Genomic DNA, 27,900 nt, shown 5'->3' with positions numbered 1-27,900 from the left:
TTTGATGGGCTAAATATTCAAGGGCACGTCTACACAGACCTGCAATCACAAAGGTGTGATTTTTAAGCACACTAATTGATCCCTGTGGGCCGAGCTGGGGCACTTTAACAGAGCTCTGTTTCAAACAGTGCTACATTAAAGAGCACTAGGAAAGTTTTAGCAAACACCAACAAAGTCTACACAGACCAATTAGTGCCCAACGTGGTAGAGCACTTACAAATCACACCCCTGTAGTGTGCATCGTTGGTCTGTGTAGACAAGCCCTTTAGTCCTGAGTTATCAGACAGGGAGCAGAACAAGTTCCATAGCAAAGGGCCATTCAATGATGACTACGGGAAGAGAGATGGAGTCACAGATTTAAAAAGACTGCATTTGTTAAACGTAATGATTTGTATTCTGGTATTGCAGAGTGGCCTTGGCTTCATTGTGCTTAGCAAACCACACACACACACACACACACACACACCACACACACACACACACACACACTTCTTGCCTAGAGGAGCTTACAGTGTAGGTAAAAAAAAGTCTTTGTTGAAGATACTAGGGATCACAGAGAGTGAAATCCAACCCTATGTAGTGGATCAGCACAAGGCCTAGAAATATGAGGGGCGTATGGGGGTCTTTCGGGGTGCACAGACCTTGAAATTAATTGGCACAGGGGGTGCATTCATGCACCAAACTTATTTGCTGCTCTGGATGTTTGACGCCCTAGGTGAAACAGTGAGAGGTTGTGATGGGGTATGTACGGGGTGCTCCACTCACGGCTGGGCTGGTGCCTCCTCCTGATCACTCTGGGGATTAGCTCTCAAGGCCGACACCCCCGTCTGCAGTTTGCACGCCGTCACTCCGACTCTGGTCTGCAGCTTCTCTTGCTTCAGGACCCTCAGCGTCTCCTTCGTGACTTAGCCCTCCAGCTAGGTCACTCAGCGTTCCCCCTCCTGGGGTACAGTCCATCACCAGTCCTAGGCAGTCCTCCCATTCACTGCCTCAGTTCTACGCCATGCCCCCAGTGGCTGGTAGGGGGACTGGGCCCAACCTCTACCCTAGGTCCAGTCCAGGGACCCGCAACCCAGCAGTTCTGGGGTTTCTTCTCCCAGCCCTCACTGCTCCTTCCCTGGACTGCTTCTTCTGGTTCCTCTCCTGTCACGGGGTGTACCAGCTCAAACCGTCCTCCCTCTTTCCAAGAACTGATTGCTGCCTGCCTTCCTGCAGCCTTTCCCAGCAGCCCATCTGTTGCCAGTTATCTGTCTTGATACAGGCCCCACCTGTTTCTGTACAGGTGAGCCTGTTCCTCTAACTGGGGCTTTATTCTCAGCCTTGAATCTGGCCCCCATTAACCTCATCACACCCACACACAGGGCCTGAAGGGGTCAATATGGGCCTGAGGGACCAGTTAGGGTACTGGACTGCACCTGGAGGGAGAGCCAAGCCTAAATGAACAAGAAGCCCAGCTGAGGAGGAGTAGGCTGGATTATAAAACCAGGAAGTTTGCAGCAGAATGGAGCTCCAGGGAGAGCGTCTACAGTCAGTCCGTGGGAGCAGAGAGAAGGGGAGGTGTCAACCCAAGAGGAAATTAGCCCTGGAAGAAGGGTCAACCCCAGAGGAGTTGTGGGGAAAGGAAGCCTGAGAGGATTAGGTAGGAAAAGCTCAGGGAAACAGCAGCAAGGGGTAGGACCGCAACATGTTCTTGATTGCCCCCTATTAACTATTTACATAAAAAATTAAGTCCTGCTAGGGGGTTGTCTAGACATACACACACCTCTCTCATGTATCGATCACTCCCGTACACATTACATTTAACACCATACTGGGGCACTGGTTCAGTAATAACTCGGAGGGCAAAGTGGCACCTGCTGAAGCACCAAAGCCATGTATTGCAGTCTCTCCTTGGAGTGTCGATTGCAAGAACCGATCAAGTTAGCTGACGGGGGTTCTGAGGGGCATACAGCCCAAGGTGACATGGCTGCCGGCACATTGAAGTAAAATCATGGCAAAGATTTACTTCAAAGTCTGGATTAGTCACACTTCATGAACTGGCTACCCTTCCAACATGATCAGACCAAAACTAAAGATCTGAAATCAAGTCTGGGTGTTGTGGGGCGAAGTCTGTCATGTCTATGGAAAAGATTTCTATGGATGATTTCTCTAGGTACAATTATTTACTATATTTGGCTATGTTGCACTACACTGTTTACCTGCTCAGACTTAGCAGGGAGATTTTGACTGGACAATGAAGAGTCTAGTCACTGAGCATCACCTCCAAGTAGTAACTGGCTGTTCAGATTCTCAATTTGTAACATCTTTTTATTCACCGCAAAAACGTTATCCACCTTTACCCACTATGCAAGTAGATTTATCTTTAAATGCTAAATTCATTATGCGGACAGCCAGTCATTTGCTGACAATATATTATTTTCAAATAATAGGAACACAGCAATACTGCACCGTCGAAGCAAATTTTGCTAGAAATGCAATTGTCTTTGGATGACTGAATCTCAGTTTGTGCTATTTAAGAAGATTCTGATAAATAGTTTAAACTGACAAATTGACATTTTCATTGCGTTCTTAATAGATCATCATCATCACCACTGGTACACATCCCTGGAGGTCCCTCAGGAAGCTGTCCCGGGTAGTAACCAAAAGAGACTTCATTTCTAGATACGCAGTAAATAAAAACAGACACATTTCACATTCATTCAACACTGACCACCAGTCCAAAGACAACACTCCATTTACGCTGAGTGCAAGAAACGAGAGGGTAGATGGTCTGCAAATTAACTCAGCATCCAAATAAGAGGAACTCAGCATTTTACTCAGCCCTGGATCTGGTACTTTCAATTTGCCAACTCGAGATTTCTTTAAGGGAATACTGGGCTCTCAGGGCAAGCAAGTCACACAAGAGCAGATTCTAGCCCAAGGACTACAGGCTTGATCCAAGCAAAAATACTTTTATAACAACATAGGACTCGATTTTAGGATATGTTGCAGGTCGCACAATCCACGAAGAAATCTCCTCTGATGTAACAGCAGTCAAATAGTGTCAGGCTGGATCCCGAGTGAACTATTCATGCTGCCTCTGGAGCAGCCTGGGAAGGAGACAGACTTGCTGTTCCAATCTTCCTGCTGCTCCGAGGAGGGGTTTTCGGCCTGGCACAGCACATGACTGAAGTGCTGGCACAGCTGGGCTGCCCAGCATGTTGGGAAGGATGGAGCTGAAGCTCAGCCCTTTTTACCCACCTACGCAAAGTGGTGGTGGGGGGAAACAGTTCCTCTGCAGAGCCATCTTCCTCTCCCACAGGTATATATCTATATCTATATGTATATATTACAGCACATGACAAGATGGGTGTTGCCTTACCAAGTGGGGGGCCAGTGCTAACGAGGCCAATTCAAACAGGGTGGAGGTAGTTGTCAAGAGTTGTCAAGAAGGGGTGAGTATCAACAGAGGGAACATGCGTCTGACAAAGCGGGTATTCACCCACAAAAGCTTATGCTTCAATATATTTGTTAGTCTATAAGGTGCCACAGGACTCTTTACTGTATTTTTCACTCCATGCATCTGATGAAGTGGGTTTTAGCCCACAAAAGCTTATGCCCAAATAAGTATTGCAGAGTTTTCCCAGCTCTCTCAGCCATCAATATACATGAAGGGCTATAACAGCTTCCAAGTGCTTTGCTATGAGCCGTGAATGAAAAGACAGTTTCAGAATAATTAGCATTTCATTTCCTGTGAAAGTTCTCTCTTTATTTTAAATACAAAGAACTGGCTAAGTAACCTTAACGTTCTGACACAAACTGACCAATGCCAGGCTGTTCAAAGTCAGAGCACATGTCCTCCTTAACGTTAACCTTCACGCTATGTTAGCAAAGTATGATTTAAAAGGCAGGGCACCAGCCTTTATTCGAACGACTGGGCTTTTATCACACTGAGCATTTTTCAAACGTCAGTCATTTGCTCTGCATTGTGGATCCCACTGACAACACACAGAAGACAAATGGTGACAGACAAAGCGTGGTACTAGAGGGTGAGATGATGTATGGACATAAGAGCCATGTAATGGAGGCCAGAGACAGACGGGCAGAACGGGGTGGATGGTACTACTGGAGTGATGCAGCTGTACAATCCATTGCACAATGACAATAGCACACAGGCCCCTTTAAATGGTGTCCTTTCTAGGGAGATGGACATGCTGAATCTGATAAAGATAAAGCCAGGAGTTAAAAACAAATACACTGGTTTGTGCTTCACGTCCTATGTTACATTTAAGAGTTGAAGTTCAAAACTAACCATTCAGGATTCGTCTCAGACTCCCTAGCATCTCAAAGGTATCATTTCCCTGAGGGGCCCATCATCAGCTGGCATGGGTCCTGGAAGCTGTTAGGTTATTAAATCCCTATTACAGCAGCTCACATTAACCTAATTAACCACAATTATGACCCCAGATACTTGCTTGATTAGACAGCAAAGGCAGTTTCTCACAATTTTTGAATTCATTCCATCCCACCCTGCACTATCCACAGAACCCCCAACAGTTCACTCTTCATGGAGAAAAAGAAACAGTTCAGTAAGTTCTGATAAGCCCACCCCAAAAGTTGCCATCTTAGGTTTCTCATTTTTCCTGTAGGCTGAGGTGGGGCTTTAGTTTTATTTCCCCATAGCTTCAGGGTGCTGACTGCAGCCCCTCACACCCATCCTGAATCTACAACCTTCAAGGCCACCATCCATATCACACGAGTTATAATAGTGTCTCCTCTGTCATCGCAGCATTTGCATGACTGAAAATACAATCAGAAAGTTACACCAAACTACTTTAGGCAGCATACAGTCTATTCGGGTCGCCTGCGAGCACTCAGTTTGGCCAAACAGGGGGGGGGATAGCTCAGTGGTTTGAGCATTGGCCTGCTAAACCCAGGGTTGTGAGTTCAATCCTTGAGGGGGCCACTTAGGGATCTGGGGCAAAATCAGTACTTGGTCCTGCTAGTGAAGGCATGGGGCTGGACTTGATGACCTTTCAAGGTCCCTTCCAGTTCTAGGAGATAGGTATATCTCCATTATTAAATTAAAAAACCAACATAGCAATGAGCATGGTTAACTGTCCACAATGGGTCACATTTCATTCAAGAGAAGGGTAGAGAACAACATCCAGTCTTCTGACAGTGGCCAATGCCAGGGGCTTCAGGGGAATGAACAGAACAGGCAATCACTGAGTGATCCACCCCCTTTCATCCACTCCCAGCTTCCGGCAGTCAGAGGCTAGGGACACCCAGAGCATGGGGTTGCATGAATTGTACTACTGGCAGATAATTAGCATTAGAGAACTTTGAGAGAGAGAAGATACGCTTGCTACCCAATAAGCCCCATACCTATTGACTGTTGCATAAACAGCTCATTAGGTCTGGTTAGGGTACAGCAGTCACACAGGGGTATTTGGTATTCCCTGGCCTACATTCAGGAGTTGCTCATGTTATACCTCTTTTGACCGCAGGTGACTGAAGTCTTTTCTTTTGATGTTTCGCTGGGATGTTCTGCCAGGCACCTCTCCACTGCACTCCTTGGTGTCCTCACTCCAGACAAATTCTGGGAACACAACTGATAGGCAAAAGACAGTGGAGGCCCCTGTTAACATGGAAATGTGACTGCCATTCAACCAAACCACAGAGCACACGACTGTCCCGAAGCATTCCGGAAACGGAGCATTCAGCCACACAGGGAGAAGCTGGCTTTATTTTAAACATTGGTTTTGCAAGTGTAAAGTACTGATTAGTGCACATCTATTGCTGCCTTCTACTGGATGGACTCAGAACTGCTCTACTGGGTGTCACAGCCCTTAAGTTAATACCAAGTCAATCTCCTTTCATTCAAGCAACAGACCTGTACTTCCAGAGCAGTGTGATCTGCGTTGTCTCTTCTGAAGTGATGTGCAACATAGTGACAACCCAGAAGTCCCAGGACACTATGATAGTGTAATGGTTGCATTGTGTCCAGCACAGAGAAAAAAAGACATTCTCATGTTTAGATGCCAGATATTCATCATGCACCAGGAAAGTGCAAACCTGCACTGGAGTGGCATAGATCCACCCCTTGCCCCAGGCTGCTTGCACACTGCACTAGCACGTAGGATGGTGTCGTCATGTCTCCTCCTACAGCCAGCCAGCTTGGCTATGTGGTGTGGAGGGGTTGGGGGCCCCACCCTTCTTCTAACCTCCTCCCTTCAGCATGGCATGGACCCATAGGGTACTGGGAGTGAACAGTCCCTATGCTTAGAGACAGTGATTGTGCATGGCCCTGGCACAGATGGGTGAGGGGCATCCTCCTCAACAGAGCTGCAATTGGCTAATAACTGCTGATCATTTTCAGTTTCATGAGCATCGTGACGAGTCAGTGCTAGCCTGCAGAGATTCAGTGATGGGAAGAAGCCTGTAACTCTACATTGTCAGTGATCAGCAAACTAAAGTGTTCCTGCGCGTGCCTTAGCTACCAAATTGCCATTTGCTACCGAATCGCCATTTATTCCATCAGTCCATAAACGAAAGTGGTCCCCAGCAAGGCTCAAACACATCTAGTTGCAAGACACCATTAGCTATACAGCGTGACTTTCTTTTGAATAGGTTTACACAATTGTCACACAAGACAGCGCGGACAGTGGCACAAAGACATTGTACTCCGAGTACACTGGGCCAGTAAATCAGCATGGCTGCATCACAATAAGGACCTGTACTGCGTTACACCAGCTGAGGACCTGGCCCATTGAGGGAGAGGGAAGTTCAGTGGTAAGCTGCACTTGAAGATGGGCTTTGTGAAGGGATAGCGGGTTGATGATACTTAGAGGAGCTATAGAGAAAGGCGACTCTAAAGAGCAGGTGCCGAGAAATCTTTGTACAGCTTTAAGCTAGTCTAGAACTGCTAATACAGTTTTCAGAGTGGCAGCCGTGTTAGTCTGTATCAGGAAAAACAACGAGGAGTCTTTGTGGCACCTTAGAGACTAACACATTTATTTGGGCATAAGCTTCCGTGGGCTACAGTCCACTTCACCAGATGCATGGAGTGGAAAATACAGTAGCAGGTATAAATACACAGCACATGAAAAGATGGGAGTTGCCTTCCCAAGTGGGAGGTCAGTCTAATGAGACAATTCTATTAACAGTAGGATACCAAGCGAGGGGAAAAAATCACTTTTGTAGTGGTAGTGTCCCCCTACAAATTGGAGCAGGATCTGCAGTTGGACGGCTCTCACCACAAGAGCTGTGAGATGGTGAGAGAATGGACTCAGAAGAAGAGGGCCAGTCTTAATGCGCTATTCACTGTATCTTAAAGGAGGCTACCCAGCAATGTTTCACAGCTACGAAGCACAAGAAGAGCATGAGGCGTTGCAGTTAAGGCTGACATTCTTCCCTGAACCACTTCCCCCGACGTTCCCCTTTAAAAACGAGCTCTAACAGTCCTGTAAACCAAGGGCAGCTACGTGCTTTCCCATTGCATGGCAACCCGGGATGTCAAAGCTGATCCCTCCCAGAGTGCACCTCACTGGTGACTCACTAACTCTCCCTTCCTGCCTCAGTGCTCTGGGACCTCTCTTTAGCCTCCCCTGCTCACTTGTCTAGAGCTATTACAAAACCCATTATTTCCACTGGGAAACAAATAGAAGGAACAATTTTATTGCAATATTTTTCATTTAAAATTTTCATTTTGATTTTTGAAAAATAACCTATTTTGGGGCTTGAGTTTTAGTTACTGGATTCCCCCCCCCTCTACTTTTGGCTCCAAGTTCAATAAAATGAATTAAGTCCAAGGTAAGGCAGGTTCTTCACTTTTCCCAGCCTCTCGAACGTCTCCAACTCTGAGGAAGTTACAGAGCAGCAAAAGGAAAACAAAATGTTGTGGTTCTGCAACTCTGGAACCTGCCCACAGTTCATTCAGAGGGATGGAAAAGGAGAGAAAGGACGGGGGGGGGGGGGGGGGGAATCCCAAAGATTGAAAACCAAATAAAACCTAAATAAAAAACTGAAGTTTGAATTTAAATTTAAAAATTTCCATTGAAAAAAATCGAGAAGTGACATTTTTCCCATTAAAAGTTTCCTGATCAATGAAACCCCATTTGTTGGCATGAATTTTCAGCCCCCTGTTCACTTGACCATTCCACTCAAGTCCATCACCTTGTGATGGTGGACACGACTGTTGAGGCTGTGACCCAATGAGAAGGCTCTGATGTGAAAACATTCTCTCATGGGGATGTCAAGCTACCATCTGAACCCTTCCTTTGACCGGAGCAATGACGCCTCCCCAGACCAGGCAGTCTACCATACTCTTACTAGCATAAGAATCTAAAACACTCATTTTGGGTTCTCTTTTTATCTTTCCAGGTAATTATACAAATCCCAGACCCCTCTCTGAAGAATCATTAGCTAATGGCTAACAGAGATCTTATTTTGGAGATGCAGCTTTCAGCTCACTTTAGCTTATGTCATATGGGGTTGCTAGCAAATATTTGGCTCTCACAGTGTACACCTGTTACAGGTTGTCTCCTGGGAAAAACCGGATCATTTTTCTGCAGTAATAATCCTGCTCTTGATGCAGTTAAAATTCAGCTGCTTATTACAGACAAAATGGCAAAACACCAAAACTAATTTCCAAAAAGGAACACTGCTGTTTTTATAGAGAAAAGAAACATCTTTCTCTTATAATAAACTCATTATATTAAAGTAGGAGATATTGTGAATGCCGGATCGGATGGAGAAATCATTCAAAAGGCACCTGCGTGGGTTGGAAACTCCGATTTTTTAGTGAAGTTTGTTTTTCAACTTTCTGGTACCAGCTGAGGGTATACAGAAATATTAAGATCTGAGCAAAGCTGATCTTATGGCATTTCCAGCTGGACCAACATTTAGTGCTAGAAGTCTCATGAGAGAAGCAATTCTTCAAAGATTTTCAGGCTAGAGCTGGAGAACAAAGAAGTTTGGATAAGATCATAGAATCTCAGTTAGCATAAAGAACCCAGATGTTATGGCTTATGGTGATGGATTCTGCAGACATTTGAAAAATAAAACCAGCTCAACTTATTTAAATGTTTAGCTCACTGATACGGACCCGGTTTTATTATTTAAACCAACAGATTAAATCTTTTAATTCACGTGAAAGTACTCATTCGAAACTTGGCAGGAATCTCATGTTTCAATGTAGGGAGCGCGCGCGCACACACACACACACAATATCAATCCACACACACACAATATCAATCCAGCAGAAACATATTCCCCCGTTCATTCAGCAGAGCAAGGGCATTTTTACTCTCTCCAGCATCCTTTCAGCACAGAGTCCTACCTTTTAATTTTAAACTCTCATTGCGTAGTGGAGGGCAAATGAGGAGGACACAAGACATTGGCTTGGTTTTCCTTCTGCAAAACAGTTCAGATGGGCACAGCTCCTCAGCTGGCGTAAATTGATGTCAGTGAAGCTCTGCTGATTTGCACCAGTTGAGGAACTGGCCCTTCATTTTTTTTTTTAAGCACCGTGGGTCAGATTCTCCATTGCATTACACTAGTTTCGTGCCACTGTAAATGCGGAACGGAGCAGCAGTGAGTCGAGTCCTGTGGTCCATCATGTCGCAATAGTTCTGCATTGCTGCGCCTTCACCCAGGGCCGGCTCCAGGCACCAGCCTACCAAGCATGTGCTTGGGGCGACACCTAGAGGGGGGCGGCGCTCGGGGAGGGCGGGGCCGCGGCCAGGCTCGCCGCCCTCCCCCCCAGCGCTCCGGCCCCGCCAGGGAGAGCGGGGCTGCGGCCGGGCTCCACGCCCTCCTCTGCCGCGCTCCCCGCCAGGGGGCGGGGGGCGGCGGGAGGCTTTTTTACCTGGGGCGGCAAAAAAGCCAGAGCCGGCCCTGCCTTCACCTACTTTGTATGATCACTAAATGATGCACTTGGTTCCTTTTGTTGTGACGAAAACATATTCGACAAACTTCCCACGTCCTTCTCAAACCCCAGTTGCAAGACAACCATCAACTCTTCTACATATCCAGATTTCAGTAATTGGTACGCTTGGGAGCCGAACGCCTGCCTTTCATTTTCCACTGGAATGTACGAAGGGAAAGCCATCACACATATTGCTGTAAAGCAGTAACATTAGCCCACACGATACAGCAGAGATCATTTTAAGGTTTTGCTGTGACTTCAGTTTGCTAATTCTAAGTGAAAGAAAACTAGACTTGAATCCAAAATGCTGCACCGCTTCAGACACATCAAATCACTTCAGAAATGCTCAAAGTGTACCAAAAGGACGTCAGCATGTTTTTTTAAAAGCACTGACTCCTATTTCTTTGGGCTCCAATTTTTCAAGAGTCTAATTATTCTGAGTGCATCCTTTTGCACGCTGCCTATGGAAGACACAGCAGTACTGATGTACAGACTATCCTCACGTGCCTCAAACACGTTGGTGCTGCCGATAGAGTTCCTCTCCATCTTGTAGTCCCTGGGGAGCAGTGTCCCCCTTGTGTCCAGGCTGAAAGTCCTTGGAGACTTCAACGTTCAATGACTCTTCAAGTTAGCCCAAGAATTGGGTAGTTTCTGGCTCAACAGGTAAAGTTGGGCACAGTCTGGGTCCTGTCATGGGCATGGAAAATAGGGATGACACTCTGAGCATGATAACCATGTTATCTCCTTTGGTTTGAGGTGAGCAAGGCCCACCTTTGGTACTGTTAGGCAGACCACCCATTTTATTGGTTCATCCTTTTATTCTGTCCAGAACTATCAATACAATAACTCTTAAACATACACACACTACTCCTAAGCAGTGAAATCCTGGTTCCGTTGACTTCAAAACTCCCATTGTTTTCACTAAAAAGTGACAAAGACTTTTCACTAAAAAGTGACAAAGACTAAAGTCTATAAGGTGCCACAGGACTCTGTCACTTTTGTACAGATCCAGACTAACACGGCTACCCCTCTGATTGTTTTCATTGAGGCCAGGATTTGCACTATTACCTGGCTACTTTGGACAAGTCAATGGACCGGCAGTTGTTAGGCTTGTCCCTTGGAGAGCAGAGGGTTTTCGCTGAAGGGACCTTGAGTCTCAAACTCTTCCCTCCCCTTCATGTCCAACAGAATCCACATTTGCTGAACTTCAGAGCATGTGACAAAGACTCTCTCTTGAAGGGGTGTATAAGTTGGTGGGTAAGAAATATTTTAATTCTGTTGGCATTGCTTCAGGTATTACAAATATTTAAGGGTTATTTTTAGAAAAATTAAGGAAAAAAACCACACTGTGGTAAATTTCAACCCTTGTATCCCACACACAAAGCTGAAACATTTCTCGTCAGCGTACATTCAACATTAGCTTAGGGTGCTTGTTAAAATGTCTAGTTTGTTTGGCCTTGCTGCTCACAATTATGTATGCAAATTGCATCTCACTTTGGATTCTGTATTCAGCTTAGCCCACTCCAAATGCTAAAGAGTCGAAAAAACAAAAACAACCCCCCACCGAATGCAATCAGGAGATTGGCCAATCTAGGTACAACTTAAAGCTTTTTCCTCCAAGGCGTGACTTTACTGCACTGAGCCACACATTCCAAAAAGGAACATTTAGCGAAATAAGGGAAGGTAAATTCATTGGGACAGTCCAGGCATGGGAGAACACATCAGATGATAAACTTAGAGCGTTCTTGTTGATACTAGACTAATGCTAAATACTACACGATCTGCTTATTAATGTCAAGTTTTACATAGAAACTGTTCTTCCTTAAGGAATATGCTATTTTTTGCCAGAGGGAAACAGATGATCTCATCCATATAATTCAGTTGTATATGGAATGAGGTATTAATATTAGAAATTACTTTGTTGAACACTATATGATCTGTTTTTAATTTGAGTTCCTTATTACGGTTTGTTCTTGCTGCCTAATCAAGACTGTCAGTGAAAGAATCAGACTGTTGTTTCTAGCATGAGATTAGCTGAATATGTAGGAAATTTCTTGTGGAACTAACCATTTTACTATTTTTTTCTTCAATTAGACTAAAGTCCATGAAATTCTTACTGCAGAGGACAGATCCTTAGCCAGGGTAAAGAGTCTCATCTTCAACTGGCCTAAGGAATCAGATCCCGTCAAAGATCTGCTCCCAGACCAGGTTACATGCCTTGAATGCAAACTAACATTTCCAGTTGCACACAGCGTTAAACCACATTATACAGGGACTGCTTCTGCAATCTGTATTAATGTGTGTAGTCCTGCTGAGAGTCCTCACATTCTTTCATTCATAGATTCCCAGGCCAGACAGGATCATTGTGATAATCTAGTCTGACCTCCTGAGGCCAGAGAACTTCCCCCAAATAATCCCTAGAACAGATCTTTTAGAAAAACAGCCAATCTTGATTTGAAAACTGCCAGTGATGGAGAACCCATCACGACGTTTGGTAAGCCACTCCAATTGTTCGTTACTCTCACTGTTAAAAATTTGTGCCTTATTTCCATTCTAAATTTGTCTAACTTCAGCTTCCAGCCATTGGATCATGTTACATCGTTCATGAGACAAGACTACAGAATCCAGCCTTTAATGTAGCAGATACATACTAATTCAATTCAGTGGTTTGAGCATTGGCCTGCTAAACCCAGCGTTGTGTGTTCAATCCTTGAGGGGGCCACTTGGGGCTCTGGGGCAAAATCAGTACTTGGTCCTGCTAGTGAAGGCAGGGGGCTGGACACGATGACCTTTCAAGGTCCCTTCCAGTTCTAGGAGATAGGATATCTCCATTAACTTATTTATTTTTATTTACTCTGAGGTCAAGCAAATGATCTACTGGATTTGGCAAATGTATCTGTCCATGCAGAATTTAATGTGACACCCTGTGTGTTCAGGGTCAGCCCCAGAGTCCCAGCCCTAACTCTTCCGCTTATTAAAAAAACAAAACAAAAATCCCAAACCAAACCAGCCTGATGTTTTCAGTGGTGGAATGGGGATTCCCCCCCCCCCCCAGTGTCTCTCCTTTTGTCAATTTCCTCCTCTTCGGATACTGCTAATCCTTGGAATGTTTAATTCTGCCATGCAATAGCACAGCAGTCCCCAAACTTTTGAAGGTTGTGCCCCCCCTTCCCCCCCTTATCCCTGTCTGCAACCATCTCCCCCAGCCGGGGCCATAGCTGGGGGGTGGGTCTGGGACCAGGAGCAGGGCTGCAGCCAGGGGCCGAGTCTGGGGTGGGAGCAGAGCCGCAGCCAGGCTGCGATGGAGGATGGCAGGTGGGCCCAGCAGGTATGGCTCCACTCCTGGCCCCACCCAGGGGTGGCCTACCGGTTGTTGTGAGGACAGCAGTCAGGCAGCCTTCAGTGGCATCCCTGCAGGAGATCCACCGGTCCCGCAGCTTCGGCGGCAGGTACGCCTAAGGCGCAGGGCTGACAGATCACCCGCAGAAACGCCGCTGAAGGCCGCCTGACCAGCGGACTGCCCGCAGGCATGCCACCAAAGGCCGCCTGACTGCCATGCTTGGGGCGGCAAAAAACATAGAGCTGCCCCTGGCCCCACCCCCAGACCTGGGCCGGGAACAGAACCGTGGCCAGCTGGGGACGCGGGAGCCGGGGACGCAGGAGCCGGGGACAGGACCGGAGCAGAGCTGGGGGCGGGGAGGGGCTGGGTGGTGCTCCCTCCCCGCACCTTGTGGGGCCTGGCCTGGGCCCCGTCACGCCCCCTGGATGTTCCTCCGTGCCCCCCTAGGGGTTGCACCCCACAGTTTGTGGACCTCTGCAATAGCAAGAGGGTTGCACTCTGAGGACATGCTACTGCTGAGATACACTTACTGGAATTCACGCCTGAGCCTCTCCTCCCTAGTCTTTTTCTCTTTTTTTGCAGGGGTGGCCTGCAGATGGGTGGCCCAGCCATCAGCACCCACAGTGAATCTCTGGCACTTGGTGCATTTCTGCCATTTTGTTTCCCAAGCTGGTGTAGCCACCTGGGCTTTAGCATTTTACCAGGGCAAAGAGCTGTTCCAACTCTGGCGGGCACTCCATGACAGACAGTGTATTTCGCAAGCCTGCAATGTTTAATCCCCAGACAAGCCACACAGAAAATATACAGTAAGGCACGTTTTGCAACGAGGATCATTTACCGTGACACTTATTCTCTACTGATCCGACCACTCATGTGGTAGGAGGCCACCTGGCTCCTGTGTGTTGTCCGCGGGCTAGCTAGGACGGCAGAGTGAAGCACGTTTTCAGTTTGTATATTTAAGCACAAGTTTGGGCTCTGATCCTGCAAGATGCTCTGCACAAGCAGACTTCTGTCCCCACCAGGAGCCCCGCTGACATCAATGGGGGTTTGCCCACTCTGATTTGGGTGAGGGGGTGAAAAGCAAATATACCGGAAGAGACTTACTTGCCTCTAGTCTGAAGGCACCTGAACGCCCATTGATTTCTGCAAGTAGAACCACCACCAGATCAGGCCCTTATGCGCCTCCAGACACAAAGACCAAGCAGTTGTTCACAGCGAGGAGTATGTTAGATGAAGAGAACAATAAAATGGAGACAGGATGGGAGTGAAATGCCCAGGAGAGCATGTGCATCGCCATAGAGCCCAGAGAACACAATGCCACGTGACCGCCCAGCACACAGGAGAGCTCCAAGAAACACACAGGGGCAGAACATCAGACTTCCATTGCTATGAGCAGCACCGTGACCATTTAACAGGTGCTGCCCTCCAGCGAGGACCCGCAGCAGATCTGGGGGTGCAATGAGTGGGGATGCCAAAGGAACAAACTCTCTCCCCCCATTTCCCCCCCAAGTATCAGAGGGGTAGCCGTGTTAGTCTGAATCTGTAAAAAGCAACAGAGGGTCCTGTGGCACCTTTGAGACTAACAGAAGTATTGGGAGCATAAGCTTTTGTGGGTAAGAACCTCACTTCTTCAGATGCAAGTAATGGAAATCTCCAGAGGCAGGCATAAATCAGTATGGAGATAACAAGGTTAGTTCAATCAGGGAGGGTGAGGTTTAAATGCCGCCCACATTGCTTGAAAGTGGGAGCTGCAGCTGCATTGTCATCCTGCTCATTGCACGATGAGGCAGAAGATGGCCAGCTGTAGTCATCCCTGTTGGATTCATGCAGCAGGAAACGCACCGCGCAAGAAGACACAAGTGCAAGCTGTTATTGTGAGATGTGTGTGTTGTTTCCCTTTTGCAAAGAGCAAAGCATGCACTTGCAGCCCCGATGGCTTATTTTAGGTTAAAGAAAACAACAATTTAAAATGAGGGAGCAAGCAGAAGGTCTGTCTCAGTCAAGAAGATTGCCTAACCTCCCTAGCAAGCAGATTTAAAGGTGCAATGCCCAGCACAGAGAATCCTGCACCCCACCCCTCACCCCAATCCCCTTCCCCAGGCCTGCTAGGTTTTGTGTGATTAGAAAGTTGGCAACCCTAATGCTTTAGCTGAGATGGGGTGTGCTGATGCCCTACATCTCTTGCAACTACAGTGTGGCCTTGGTGCCTCATATTACCCATGCAGAATGACTGGACACCCCCATTTGAAATCTGTCTAGTAAGGCTCTCGGTAACCAGACAAGTCACATTTCCACCTCAGACTAGATGCTGGCAGGCAGCTCCCAAGCCAGTGTCGCTGCGATAGAACCAGCCAGGTAGGAAGAATTCAAGGCAGTGGCAAGAGTCATCCATGCGGCCTCTGCTTCCTCCCAGGGTAAATTGCAGATATCACCTTCCTTCTTTCAGTTTGTGAAGGACTCTGGCCTAATTCTTATTTGCACTAGGGCTTTAGCAGTGTAAGGGGACTTAAACTGGGTCTACGTTACAGTTACACCTTCATCCACATCCTCAGACACTCTCAGACTGGTGTAGAGACTTCTCTTCTCTCAAAGATTAACCCTATGAAAAGTACTGCCTAAGGAATGCAGTTGACTGTGTTCAGCTGAAGAATTAAACTCAAGTAAAAGCTTCTCAGGTAGCCACCCTGAGATATGCTAAAAATAAGTTGAGTTTTCCCTTATGGCCACTGAAACACCTGGGCATTTTTTTTAGCTACACTTACTGACCGAGACCCTGAGTCCTTTGGCATATGGAATGTGAACAGAAAACTATGAAGAAACAACGTTTGTAGGAGAAAGATGTCAGACAAGGAGTGCCTGCTGAATAATGCACAGCTCGCTGCACGCTAGTGCCTGCATTTGTCTGGCTGAGTTCGGTGGAGAAAATGGAAATTCTGTTTTCCTGGCAGCCAGCTGAACACCTGAAGTCTGTACTGTCACAGGGATTAGCATCTGCGGCTGTTACAGACTGAGCAATTTACAACAGCTCAGAAACCAGCTAGGTAATGGGGAGGGCGAGAATGGATGTTGTTCCATTGATCAAATATTAGTAAGTGGAAGATGAAGATTTGGGGTGAGGGGTCCATATTTTTAGCCTAGTCCTAACCTAACCTTTCCTTTGAAAGTGCAAATAATTGCAGGGATTATTTAGACTTCTCAGGGCAGTACTTAGAATCAGATCCAACTCCCACTGAGGTCAGTGCAAAGACTCCCGTTGGCTTCCTTGGGAACTGGATCGACCCCTTTAACCTGCCGATGTCCTAAATTGTGGTTGCCGTTATTTACATCAGCAAAGTGCAGTAGCAAAAAAAAAAAAAAAAAAAAAAAAAAAAACAGGTCAGGTTTTAAACATCTGCTCTGAATGCTGCATGAGCCCCTTTTTACCCTGGTAGGTCTGGAGGGATTCTATATTGATGTGATATTGACAAAGCAGAAGCAGCTGTCAATTACATCCACTTAGACCTTCTCTAGATTCCCTAGCACTTACTCGGGTTTACTTAGTTTAGAATAAATGTATGGGCTCTAATCCTCTGCCATGTGAACTCAATGGCAAGACTCCTCTTGTCTTCAATAGGATCAAGACCAGATCTTAAATGAAACATGACAGGAGCCTTTTAAGCAAGACGAGCTTTTAAGCAGTCTCCCGAGGATTCAGCTTCATGCACTGTGTGTGTCAGGTCAGGCATCTAAGCTGTCGGACTGGAGCGCTCTGGGAAACCACAGAAAGTCCAATTTCACACAAGCACATCCTCTGTAGCAAAGCTGCATATCTGCCCACAGCCCTAATTGTACTGAGAGTGCTAGCTCTTATGGGCAGTGAGCATCACATACAAATGGACATAGTGGATCAGACCAATGGTCCATCTAACCCAGTATCCTGTTTCCAACAGCAGCTGGTACCAGAACTTCAGGGGACATGTACCAAACAAGGCAGTTGGAGAGATCCACCCCATCTTTCCCTTCTACTTTCTGGCAGTCAGAAGTTCAAGGTCACCCTGAGCAAAGGATTGCATCTCTGACAACCTTAGCTAATAGCCAGTGATGGACCTATCTGCCGTGAACCCAGTTATACTTTTGGCCTGCACAACATCCCCTGGCAATGAGTTCCACTGGTTAATTGAATGTTGTGTGAAGAAGTACTTCCTCTAGTTTATATTAAACCCTCTGCCTATTAATTTCACCGGGTGACCCCTGGTTGTATTGTGGGAAAGGGCATCAGGCAGGACTTCAGTGCAGGATGCACAGGCCTGGAGCCAGCCAATCACATGACAAGTCCCATTCTCTTCAATAGAAAGGCTTTTATAAGTTATCAGCTCCACAAGCTTTCCCTTCATGCCCTGAATCCACCCTGACAGGCCAGTGGATAAACCATTGAACTGGGTTTATTCACAGTTCTAGTCTTACCTGCTAAGCTTCGTTTCAAAATTCCGCACTCTCATTGTCTCTTTCAGCTCTGTCCCACGTTGCAAGAACCCATACTCATGTCATATCAGGACGCAGTCCCACCCCTCCTGAAATGACTGATCATTGCCCCTCCCCACCCCTCCTGCCAGGCATCTTTCATCTGCAGGAATATCAGCTGTGAAAAATCCTGTTCTCTCAGTGACCTAAACCTAGTTCCTAACAACATATTTTCCCCGCTCTGTTAGAACCAAAGGTCAACAATGAATGTGCCAGTTTTTGCTCTCTTTCTGCTTAAAGAAAGTAAGACTAGGGCAAGGCTAAATTGTTATCTCTTGTCTCTTGCACACCTGGAGAGAGAGAGAGAGGATTAGGAGGTTGTAATGTCTTTGTTGGCTCTGTCACCGGAGTGCTCTTTTAAGGATATGTCAAGATCTTGTTGAGAAATCTCTTTTGTTTCCAATACCTCCTTTAGAAACTTTCCCCATGTAAAAATTGACCATGGAACTGGAATTTGGATGTGTTTTCTGTATCCTACCAGGCTGTTTAAAAAGCTGTGGATTTTCTATGGTGTGTGGGTGTTTTAATTGGCTATATATTGAGTGTGAACTAGAGCCTGAGCTGGTATGACTCAGCATAGAAACATCCTTATGTTGAATATCTGGCCCTAATTAAGCACAGAGTTGTGTGGTTGGTGTCAGTTTTAATAGACAACCCTTTAAAGAAGCCCTCCCCCACCTACTTCTTGGGCAGTTGTTAGCATGGTCATTTTCAGATCATAAAGCAACTGATTTAAACTCAGTTTTCATTCGTGAGCACATAATAACTGAGATGAGATGGATCCCACCGTGAAAAGTCAGGCTATCTGGGGTCCATTTAGGACATTATCCCTGTTTCACGGAGCACAATGGAATAGGTCACCTGACCTCTCCATGGGCTATTTTTTCCTCACTGAAGATAAGAACATAAGAACGGCCATACTGGCTCACACCAATGCTACATCTAGCCCTGCGTCCTGTCTGCCAGCAGGCCAATGCTGGATGCTTCAGAGGGAATGAACAGAGCAGTGCAGTTATCAAATGATCCATCCCCAGTCGTCCTGGATGGTTGAGGGACATCCAGAGCATGGGGTTGCATCCCTGACTATCTTGGCTAATAGCCATTGACGGACCTGTCCTCCATGAACTTATCTAGTTCTTTGCTGAACCTGGTTGTTGGCCTTCACAACATCCCCTGGCAACAAATTCCACTGAATCATAGAATATCTGGGTTGGAAGGGACCTTGAGAGGTCATCTAGTCCAACCCCCTGCTCAAAGCAGGACCAATTCCCAACTAAATCATCCCAGCCAGGGCTTTGTCAAGCCGGGCCTTAAAAACCTCCAAGGAAGGAGACTCCACCACCTCCCTAGGTAACGCATTCCAGTGCTTCACCACCCTCCTAGTGAAATAGTGTTTCCTAATATCCAACCTGGACCTCCCCCACTGCAACTTGAGACCACTGCTTCTTGTTCTGTCATCTGCCACCACTGAGAACAGCCGAGCTCCATCCTCTTTGGAACCCCCCCTTCAGGTAGTTGAAGGCTGCTATCAAATCCCCCCTCATTCTTCTCTTCTGGAGACTAAACAATCCCAGTTCCCTCAGCCTCTCCTCATAAGTCATGTGCTCCAGACCCCTAATCATTTTTGTTGCCCTCCACTGGCCTCTTTCCAATTTTTCCACATCCTTCTTGTAGTGTGGGGCCCAAAACTGGACACAGTATTCCAGATGAGGCCTCACCAATGTCGAATAGAGGGGAATGATCACGTTCCTCGATCTGCTGGCAATGCCCCTACTTATACAGCCCAAAATGCCGTTAGCCTTCTTGGCAATAAGAGCACACTGTTGACTCATATCCAGCTTCTCGTCTACTCTGACCCCTAGGTCCTTTTCTGCAGAACTGCTACCTAGCCATTCGGTCCCTAGTCTGTAGCAGTGCATGGGATTCTTCCGTCCTAAGTGCAGGACTCTGCACTTCTCCTTGTTGAACCTCATCAGGTTTTTTTTGGCCCAATCCTCTAATTTGTCTAGGTCTCTCTGTGTCCGATCCCTACCCTGTAGTGTATCTACCACGCCTCCTAGTTTAGTGTCATCTGCAAACTTGCTGATAGTGCAGTGCATACCATCCTCCAGATCATTAATAAAGATATTAAACAAAACTGGCCCCAGGACCGACCCTTGGGGCACTCCGCTTGAACTCTGGGTTGACTGTGTGTTGTGAGAAAAGCACTTCCTGATGTTTGTTTTAAATCTACTATCTGTTAATGGCATTGGGTGACCCCTGGTGGTTGTGTTATGTGAAGAGGTAAATAACACTTCCTAATTCTCTTTCTTCACACCATTTGTGATGTTATAGATCTTTATCATATCCCCCCCCATTAGTTTCTTTTCTAAGCCGAATAGTCCCTGTCTTTTTAATCTTTCCTCACGTGGAAGCTGTTCCATACCCCTAATCATTTCTGTTGCCCTCTGTACCTTTTCCTGTTCTAATATATATATATTTGAGATGGGGCAACCAGAACCAGTATTCAAGGTCCAGTGGTACCATGGACTTACACAGTGACTTTATGAGATTTTCTGTTTTATCTACCCCTTTCCTAATGGTTCCTAACATTGTTTGCTTTTTTGACTACCGCCGCACAGCGAGTGGATATTTTCAGGGAACTATCCACAATGACACCAAGATCTCTTTCTTGAGTGGATAGTGCAGGTCCATTAATTCCAAGCTCTTTGATGGAAGGTGCTATCTATAAGTGCTAAGATTTAGTCATTATTATTATTACTACATAAACGATCAAATGGAAATTCCTTCTAGGCTGTTAGGAGTGGAAGGTTCTACCATGTGTAAGTTGTAGAGATAGTTGGAAAATTATGTTTTCTGTGAATTTTTTTAAAGTAATTAAAAGATGTTGGGGGAAATTCTCAAGGAAACTGTCCATTTTTTAAACAAAAAAAATTGAAAATGGATTGTTTTCCCAAATCTGAAAAAAATCATTTTAGGTATTAGTGCATCCAAATATTTGCCATTTATTCCTGTTTTCCCATTCCTGGGTGCTCCTTCCCTTATGTACACAGCTCTTCCTTTCAGTCTCTGCGGGGAGAACGGCTCATTTCGTGGTGCTGACATTTCTGATCTCCTGCAGGAGGTCTGACATCAGAGCGAGGCTGAGGAGCAAGATCATGAAATCTTCAAAATCAATTTTGTCATCTTTATCCTCGTCAAGGGCAGAAATGATTTCCTGGTATTTTGGTTTGCTTTCTTGGCCCTGTGGAGAATTTTAATAAAAAAGTTTTAACATGAAATTCCTTTTTTCCAGCATCTTCTCAAAAATAGCAAAATACTTGTGAGGTAAATGTTGATACATTTCCCTGCTGGTATGACTCAGCATAGAAACATCCTTATGTTGAGGATCTGGCCCTAATTAAGCACAGAGTTGCGTGGTTCGTGTCAGTTTCAATAGACAACCTTTTAAAGAAGGCCTCCCCCATCCACTTCTTGGGTAGTTGTTAGCCTGGTCATTTTCAGATAATAAAGCAACTGATTTAAACTTGGTTATCATTCATGAGCACATAATAACTGAGATGAGACGGAGCATGTCATGGAGAAGCAGGCTATCTGGGGTTCATCCATCCATCCGGGTTCTTATAACTATGCCTGTCACTGAAATTTCTGATTGTCTCACAGGAAATACATACATTATAAGGCCAGAAGGGACCATTGTGAACATCTAGTCTGACCTCCAGGGTAACACAGGACACAGAACTTTCCTTAATTAATTCTTGTATGCACTACAGCAGGTCTTTTAGAAAGACATCCAATCCTGATTTTAAAATTTCCACTGATGCAGAATTCACTACAAAACTTGGGCAGTTGTCCAGGGGTTATTTACCCTCGTTGTTAATAATTTGCACCTTATTTCTAGTCTAAATTTGTCTAGCTTCAACAACCAACCACTGGATCTTCTTATACCTTTGTCTGCCAGATGGACAGACTTGTATTGTCAAATTTCTGTTCTCCGTAAAGGTACTTATAAACTGCGATCAAGTCACACCATAACCTTTTTCTTTGATAAGCTAAATAGATGGAGCTCAATCAGTCTTTCCTGATCTCCGTGGGACCCTACTTGAAATAGACCCCGTCAGTTATTCCCCCATTACAATTAAATGTTGAGACATATCAGTTAGCCAGTTTTCAACACATTTAATGTGTCCCGTGTTGATTTTGTATGATTCTAATTTATTAATCAAAATGTGTGGTACCAACTCAAATGCCTTACAGAAAACGAAGTACAGTAAAAGCGGTGTTATCCGGCACTTTACCAACTGGAAAGCTCTAGATACTGGCATTTTTGATCTTCATTGAAATTTTGGTTTATAATCTGGTTGGTGCAGGGCCGGCAGGCTCCCTGCCTGGCTCTGCGTGGCTCCCCGGAAGTGGCAACATGTCCCTGCTGCTCCTAGGCAGAGGAACGGCCATGAGGGGTTTCGGGTGAGGTGCAGGGTGCAGGCTCTGGGAGGGAGTTTGGGTGCGGGAGGGGGCTCAGGGCAGAGGCTTGGGGTGCAAGAGAGGTTTCAGGGTGCCGGATCCAGGGGGCACTCACCTCAGGTGGCTCCCCGCAAGCGGCGACATGTCCTTGCTGCTCCTGGGTGGAGGCATGGCTAGGTGGCTCTGCGTGCTGCCCCCGCCCCCCAGAGCCAGCTCCGCAGCTCCCATTGGCCGGGAACTATGGGCCAATGGGAGCTGCAGGGGCGGTGCCTCTGGGAGGAGACAGCGCACACAGCTGGCTGCTGCGTCTCCAGCTAAGATGAGCAGAGACATGTAGCCATTTGTGGGGAGCCACCCAAGGTGAGCGCCACCTGGATCTGGCACCCTGAAGCCCCTCCTACACCCCAACCCTCTGCCCCTAGCCCCACACCCCTTCCGTGCCCCAACCCCCTGCCCAGACCCCCTCCCACATCCAAACTCCCTCCCAGAGCTCATGACCCACACTCCCTCCCACGCCCCACCCCCAGCCCTTAGCCCCCTACTGCACCCAAACTCCCTCCCTCTTAGTTAACCGAAATTTTTTACTTACCGGTACCCCCCATTCTCCCAACATGCCAGATACCAAAGCTTTTACTGTATATTACATCAAAGCTATTACTCTTATCAACCAAACTTGTAATCTCATCCAAAAAATATATCAAGTTAGTTTGATATGATCTATTTTTCATAAACCTGTGTTGATTGCCATTCATTATATTATTCTCCTTTAATTCTTTATTAATCAAGTCCTGTATCAGCCTTTTCATCATTTTGGCCAGGACTGATGTCAGACTGACACGCCTGTTTACCCTTTTTAACTATTGGCACATTCGCTTTCTTCTGGTCCTCTAGAACGCTCCCATTGTCCATTGAAAAATTCACATTAACTGTCCAAAGAGCTCTGTGGCCAGCTCTTTTAAAACTCTGGGATGCAAATTAACTGGATCTGCTCATTTAAACATTTCTGACTTTAGTAGCTGCTGTTTAACATATTCCTGAGTTATTGTTAGAATTGAAAATATTTCATCATCATAATTGGATATGAATACATCAACCTGCCTATTCCTAAATACAGGATAGAAATATTTATTGAACACTTCTGCCTCTTCTGCATTATTATTGACAGTTCTACTATTTCTATCTAGTGATGTGCCAGTACCATTGTTAGGATTCTTTTGTTCCTAATATATTTAAAATATTCCTTTTTATGTCCTTAACGTTGCTGGCCAGGAGGGCTGGGGAAAATCCAATCTTTATTTCCTAAGCATGGATAATTCCTAAGTAGTGCATGTTAGAGCAGCCAACAGGCTGTTCTAAACTGTGCTCAATACTGGCACCAAATGGAGAATCAAGAAGCTGTATCTGGCTCTCCAACGGCCTCCCCTCTCTTCTGCACTCAATGGAAGCTGTGTTCATCACGGAATCTGGCCCTATCTATTTAGAACCCATATGAAAGAATATATTCTTCTCTTATTTCAACCTCCAATGAATTCCTTTCCTTCTCTCATACTGTGTTTATATTCCAGACAGAGCTAGGGAGGTTGGGATGACAAGATCCCCTGTAGAGCTGTCACTAACACTCTCAAAAAGAGGTGCTGATAACATGGTGCTTTCAGCTCTCTGTCTGCTAGAGATATCATTTATGCCTCTGCAATTTATCTGGCTTCAACTGCCTTGGAGGTCTAAATCTGATTCTCATGTCAAGTGTTTATGATGTAATGGCAGATTCAGCATTAAACGTGTGTGCATTTCTTCACCACAAATACACAGTATCCAGTCTTTGTATGAGCCCTTGTAATTGTGGAAATGCAGGCAGATACATTAACAGTGGTTTCTCAATTTCTTGCCCTGTCTTGCATACGGAGGTGGCTAGGAATACAGACAAGGAATCCAGCAAGAATTTATTTACATAGTCATTAAAATCTCACTGGGGATTTGCAAGGCGACAATATGTATGTTGTATCTGCAGCCTCCAAAATGCCTTCCCAGGCTGAGGAATAATTTGGCTGGTCATTAGGTGAAAGGCAGACACGGGGTAAAGAGTTTGCACTGAAAGGAGTTTGGGAGTTGGATAGTTCAGCCTGTGCAACGCGTGTTTCATACCTCCAAGTATGCAAGAAAGACTGCTGCGATTGCATGAACAGTGCACAATGAAAACGTCTCGGACTGCAATGACAAAAGGTGTTGACCCGTCCTAGAGGTGAACTAGCACAAGGCGTGGCTCTGGACACCCGCTCTACATGCTCTTACCTGTATGAAATTCATAAACTGGGTTTGCAGCAGGGTTTTGGTTTCAGCTTTGCTGAGTTTGCCCTCGGGGTCAGCAGAGTTGTTGTAAACCAAGGCCGCAGTAGCAAATGCTTTCTCCAGGTCTGAGCCTTTCCCTAGAGCTACGGGAAGAAACCGTTGCATACAAAGGTTTGCAATATTATTGAAAACATTGTACTAGAAACAGCCCCAGTGTCAGGAATGAGAGCCCGCAGCGGTGCCTGCCCAATCACAAGTCCCGCTAAGCCACAGCTGATGGACCTGATTGGCTAAGGCCGTCAGATGGCTTGCTCTTAAGCCCAGTGGCTGCTCAGTGCACATCTCTGTAGAGTCTTTGCCTTCCTGTGTTTGCCTTAGTCCAAGTTCTGCTCCTGCCCTGCACCCAGCCTTGTTCCACTCCTGTCCCAGCATTGCTCCTGCCTTCCCCGACTCCAGGTAATCTGGTTCTGACCCGGATTCCTGGCCCCAGCTCTGTCTCAACCCTGGGCTCTGGTGTTTGGACTCTGACTATGGTTCTGACCCATGGCCCTGGTTCCTGGTTCTGACCAGCAGGCCTGACTCCGGCTCTGACCTGGTCTCCTGACCCTGAGCTGGTGTAAATCAGTGTAGCTCCATTACCGTTAATATATCTCTGAGGATCCGGCCCAGAATTTATTACAAGCGAGGTACCAACATGCACTATATGCTCCGCCCTGCCAAAAACCCAGTGCACCCTACCCCTAAGATTGTGTGCTATGAATAAATCTAAAACAAAAGCACTAACAAAAAGGGAGCCAGGTATAACCAAGGGCTAGGTCACTGGGTCTGTTAGCTCAAAAGCTGCAGAAGATTTAAACGTTAATCCCTCTAAAAGGGGCGTCCCTGGGGAAAGCCGCGGTCTGCAGAAGCCCAGGCTGTGAAGGGCAGAGGACTCACGCACAGCCCTTCCCATTCTATGTGCCATTGGCTGTGGCCTGAGCAGTGCGATTTTGGGGTCTCCACTAAATTTCCATTATTTCCTGCTGTTGATGTTTTTGCCTTGAAAATCAGAACCCAAAAGGATTACGAAACCATGTGGAGTAGGTCTCCTTACCTTTCACAGAAGCCAGCTGCTTGGATATAGGTGTGCTAGTAAGAGGAGGGAAGAAATGCAGTTATACTGGTGAGCCTTGTGTGTCTAGTTCCTTCATAAACTAATTGACTCATTTCTAGTCATTTTATTCCATTCCACAGAAATATTCCATAGGGCTCCTCGAAGAGGAATGAGTTTTCTCCACAGTGGAAAGATCAATATTCTTTACAAGTTACTATCACAAAATAATCCAACAACAATGGATTTATTCGGATTCTCAGTCTCAGCTTCCGGCCCATAGTTTGTATGAAATATGAAATAAGTGGAACAAACTGTAACGCAGTGGCTCACAACCTTTCCAGACTACTGTACCCCTTTCACCTGACTTAAAAATAACTCGCTTACAAAATCAGACATAAAAATACAAGTGTCACAGCACACGGTTACTGAAAAATGGCTTATTCTCCTATTTACCATATAATTATAAAATACATCAATTGGAATATAAATATTGTACTTATATTTCAGTGTATAGTATTTAGAAGGGTATAAAGAAGTCATTATTTCTATGGAATTTTAGTTTGTACTGACTTTGCTAGTCCTTTTTAGGTAGCCTGTTGTAAAACTAGGCAAATATATAGATGAGTTGATGTATCCCCTGGAAAACGTCTGTGTACCCCCAAGGGAACACGTACCCCGGCTTGAGAACCAATGGATGCTCATTTAATATCATTTGTTTAATGACATTTTCAAAGCATGAAAGTACTACAGGAATTGTAAATGTTCAGACTTGGTTTTGAGTGCACCCTGGAGAAATACAGCAGGTCTAGGCATTTTCCACTCTGTACCATTCCCACTTCTGGAGTGCAGCATATGTGGTTTTTATTTTTACCAGAAGTCATTTTGGTGAGAAGGGCTCTTCCTACATTCTATTAAAATTTAAAGCGTGATTACTTTTGCTAAAGTGCTGGAAACTAATTATAGACGAGCCAACATGCTGTGGAATCCATCTCTTGTGATGGATATAGACAAATCTGTCTGCGTAATGAATGTTAAGACAAATGTCAGATTATTAAAGAGTAAAGAACAAAATTTTCACTCACCGTTTGGGCATGTTTGCGGCAGCGGAAGTTGGTTTTTGGGTCGAAGCAGCACCAGGTTGATTTACGGAATATAGTTTTGAGTTCTGAGTGCTCGCAGTGCAGCCACACATCCTTCACAATAGCCTTGTTGTTTATGATCTCTAAGCAACTCAAGTGATTGCAAACAGATGAATTCAAACGCCCTGCTGGGAAAGGGAAAGAGAGCCCAGCCTGGCTTCAGCACGCCCTATCAATAATGTAAATGCCACTTGGTGAACATGGAGATAGCTAAATAAATCAGTCTGGAGCAGCCTGGTTGAGATGATGGAGAGGTATCGGAAGGTAGAAGTTGCTGTTTATTTTATGTAAGACTAAGAGGAACTGAACTGGATTCAACTGGGGCCTGAACTATGGGAATCTTCCCATGGACTTTCAGGCCTTTGATTCACTCTTTTAGTACTGACTACATCAGTATGAACTAGATACCTTTTAGTTTGTGCCAGCAGGCTCCATCTGGGGGAGTTAGAGCGCTCTGCAATTCACAACCTCCGTAGATTAGTCTGCACTGTGTAGACAAGCCTTAAGTGTTAAATGCCAGGCTTCAATTAGACCAGCTTAGCATGAGTTAACCTATACTGCTTTGTCTACACTAGAGATTTACCGGGTATTAGTTAACACCTTGTAACAAGTATCAGAGGGGTAGCTGTGTTAGTCTGGGTCTGTAAAAAGCAACAAAGAGTCCTGTGGCACCTTATAGACTAACAAATGTATTGGAGCATGAGCTTTCGTGGGTGAATGTGTCTGACGAAGTGAGTATTCATCCACGAAAGCTTATGCTCCAATACTTCTGTTAGTCTATAAGGTGCCCCGGGACTCTTTGTTGCTTATTACAGGTGCCTTTAGAACACTTGTAGCAAATTTGTGTGTAGACGCTTGTCATGCCAAGGACTAGTCATGCAATTCAGCGCACACACACTCTCCAGGGATGATCAGGCTCTTAGCTCTCCTCCTCCTTCGGGAAAAAGTTTCCAGGTGACCTGAAACTAACTGACCAACAAGCTCTCTGGAGCTATCCTGCATGACAGACACCACGTCAATGGTTACTGTGCTAGCATGAAAAGGAATCAACTTGGCAGTTGTCAGCACACCTGCCATCTACTCAACGCTCCTCTTGACATCCTTGATATCAGGGATGGTCTAGACAGTATTTGGTCCTGCCATGCGGGCAGGGGACTGGACTCGATGA

General features: G+C 45.8%; 2 protein-coding genes across 2 annotated transcripts in view; both read right to left on the bottom strand.

The window, feature by feature from the left end:
• C7H3orf49 (chromosome 7 C3orf49 homolog) overlaps positions 1-10,093 on the bottom strand; it is a 58,473-nt gene extending 48,380 nt beyond the window's left edge. The window contains 1 exon segment of the mRNA XM_065552760.1: positions 9,894-10,093. Coding sequence (XP_065408832.1) covers positions 9,894-10,093 — 200 coding nt within the window.
• A 10,647-nt stretch (positions 10,094-20,740) lies between these two features.
• Positions 20,741-26,967, bottom strand: SNTN (sentan, cilia apical structure protein). Its single transcript, XM_005297863.4, has 4 exons — positions 26,676-26,967; positions 25,594-25,628; positions 24,504-24,643; positions 20,741-20,994 (listed from the first exon to the last, which is right to left on the bottom strand). The coding sequence occupies exons 1-4, from the start codon at positions 26,783-26,785 to the stop codon at positions 20,836-20,838; spliced, it is 444 nt and encodes a 147-aa protein (XP_005297920.2). The 5' UTR covers positions 26,786-26,967; the 3' UTR covers positions 20,741-20,835.
• Between the last annotated feature and the right edge of the window lie 933 nt (positions 26,968-27,900).

Source organism: Chrysemys picta, chromosome 7 (genome assembly GCF_011386835.1).
Source record: "Chrysemys picta bellii isolate R12L10 chromosome 7, ASM1138683v2, whole genome shotgun sequence".
NCBI classification, from domain to species: Eukaryota; Metazoa; Chordata; order Testudines; family Emydidae; genus Chrysemys; species Chrysemys picta.
Note: the sequence above shows the minus strand (reverse complement) of the source record. Positions and strands in the feature narration are given on the sequence as shown.

Coding starts and splice junctions, on each gene's coding strand:
- SNTN (XM_005297863.4), bottom strand. CDS start 26,785: ATGTGTGGCTGCACTGCGAGCACTCAGAACTCAAAACTATATTCCGTA. Junction 25,629..26,675: donor GCCGCAAACATGCCCAAACG/GTGAGTGAAAAT, acceptor TCCTCTTACTAG/CACACCTATATCCAAGCAGC. Junction 24,644..25,593: donor GCAGCTGGCTTCTGTGAAAG/GTAAGGAGACCT, acceptor TTCTTCCCGTAG/CTCTAGGGAAAGGCTCAGAC.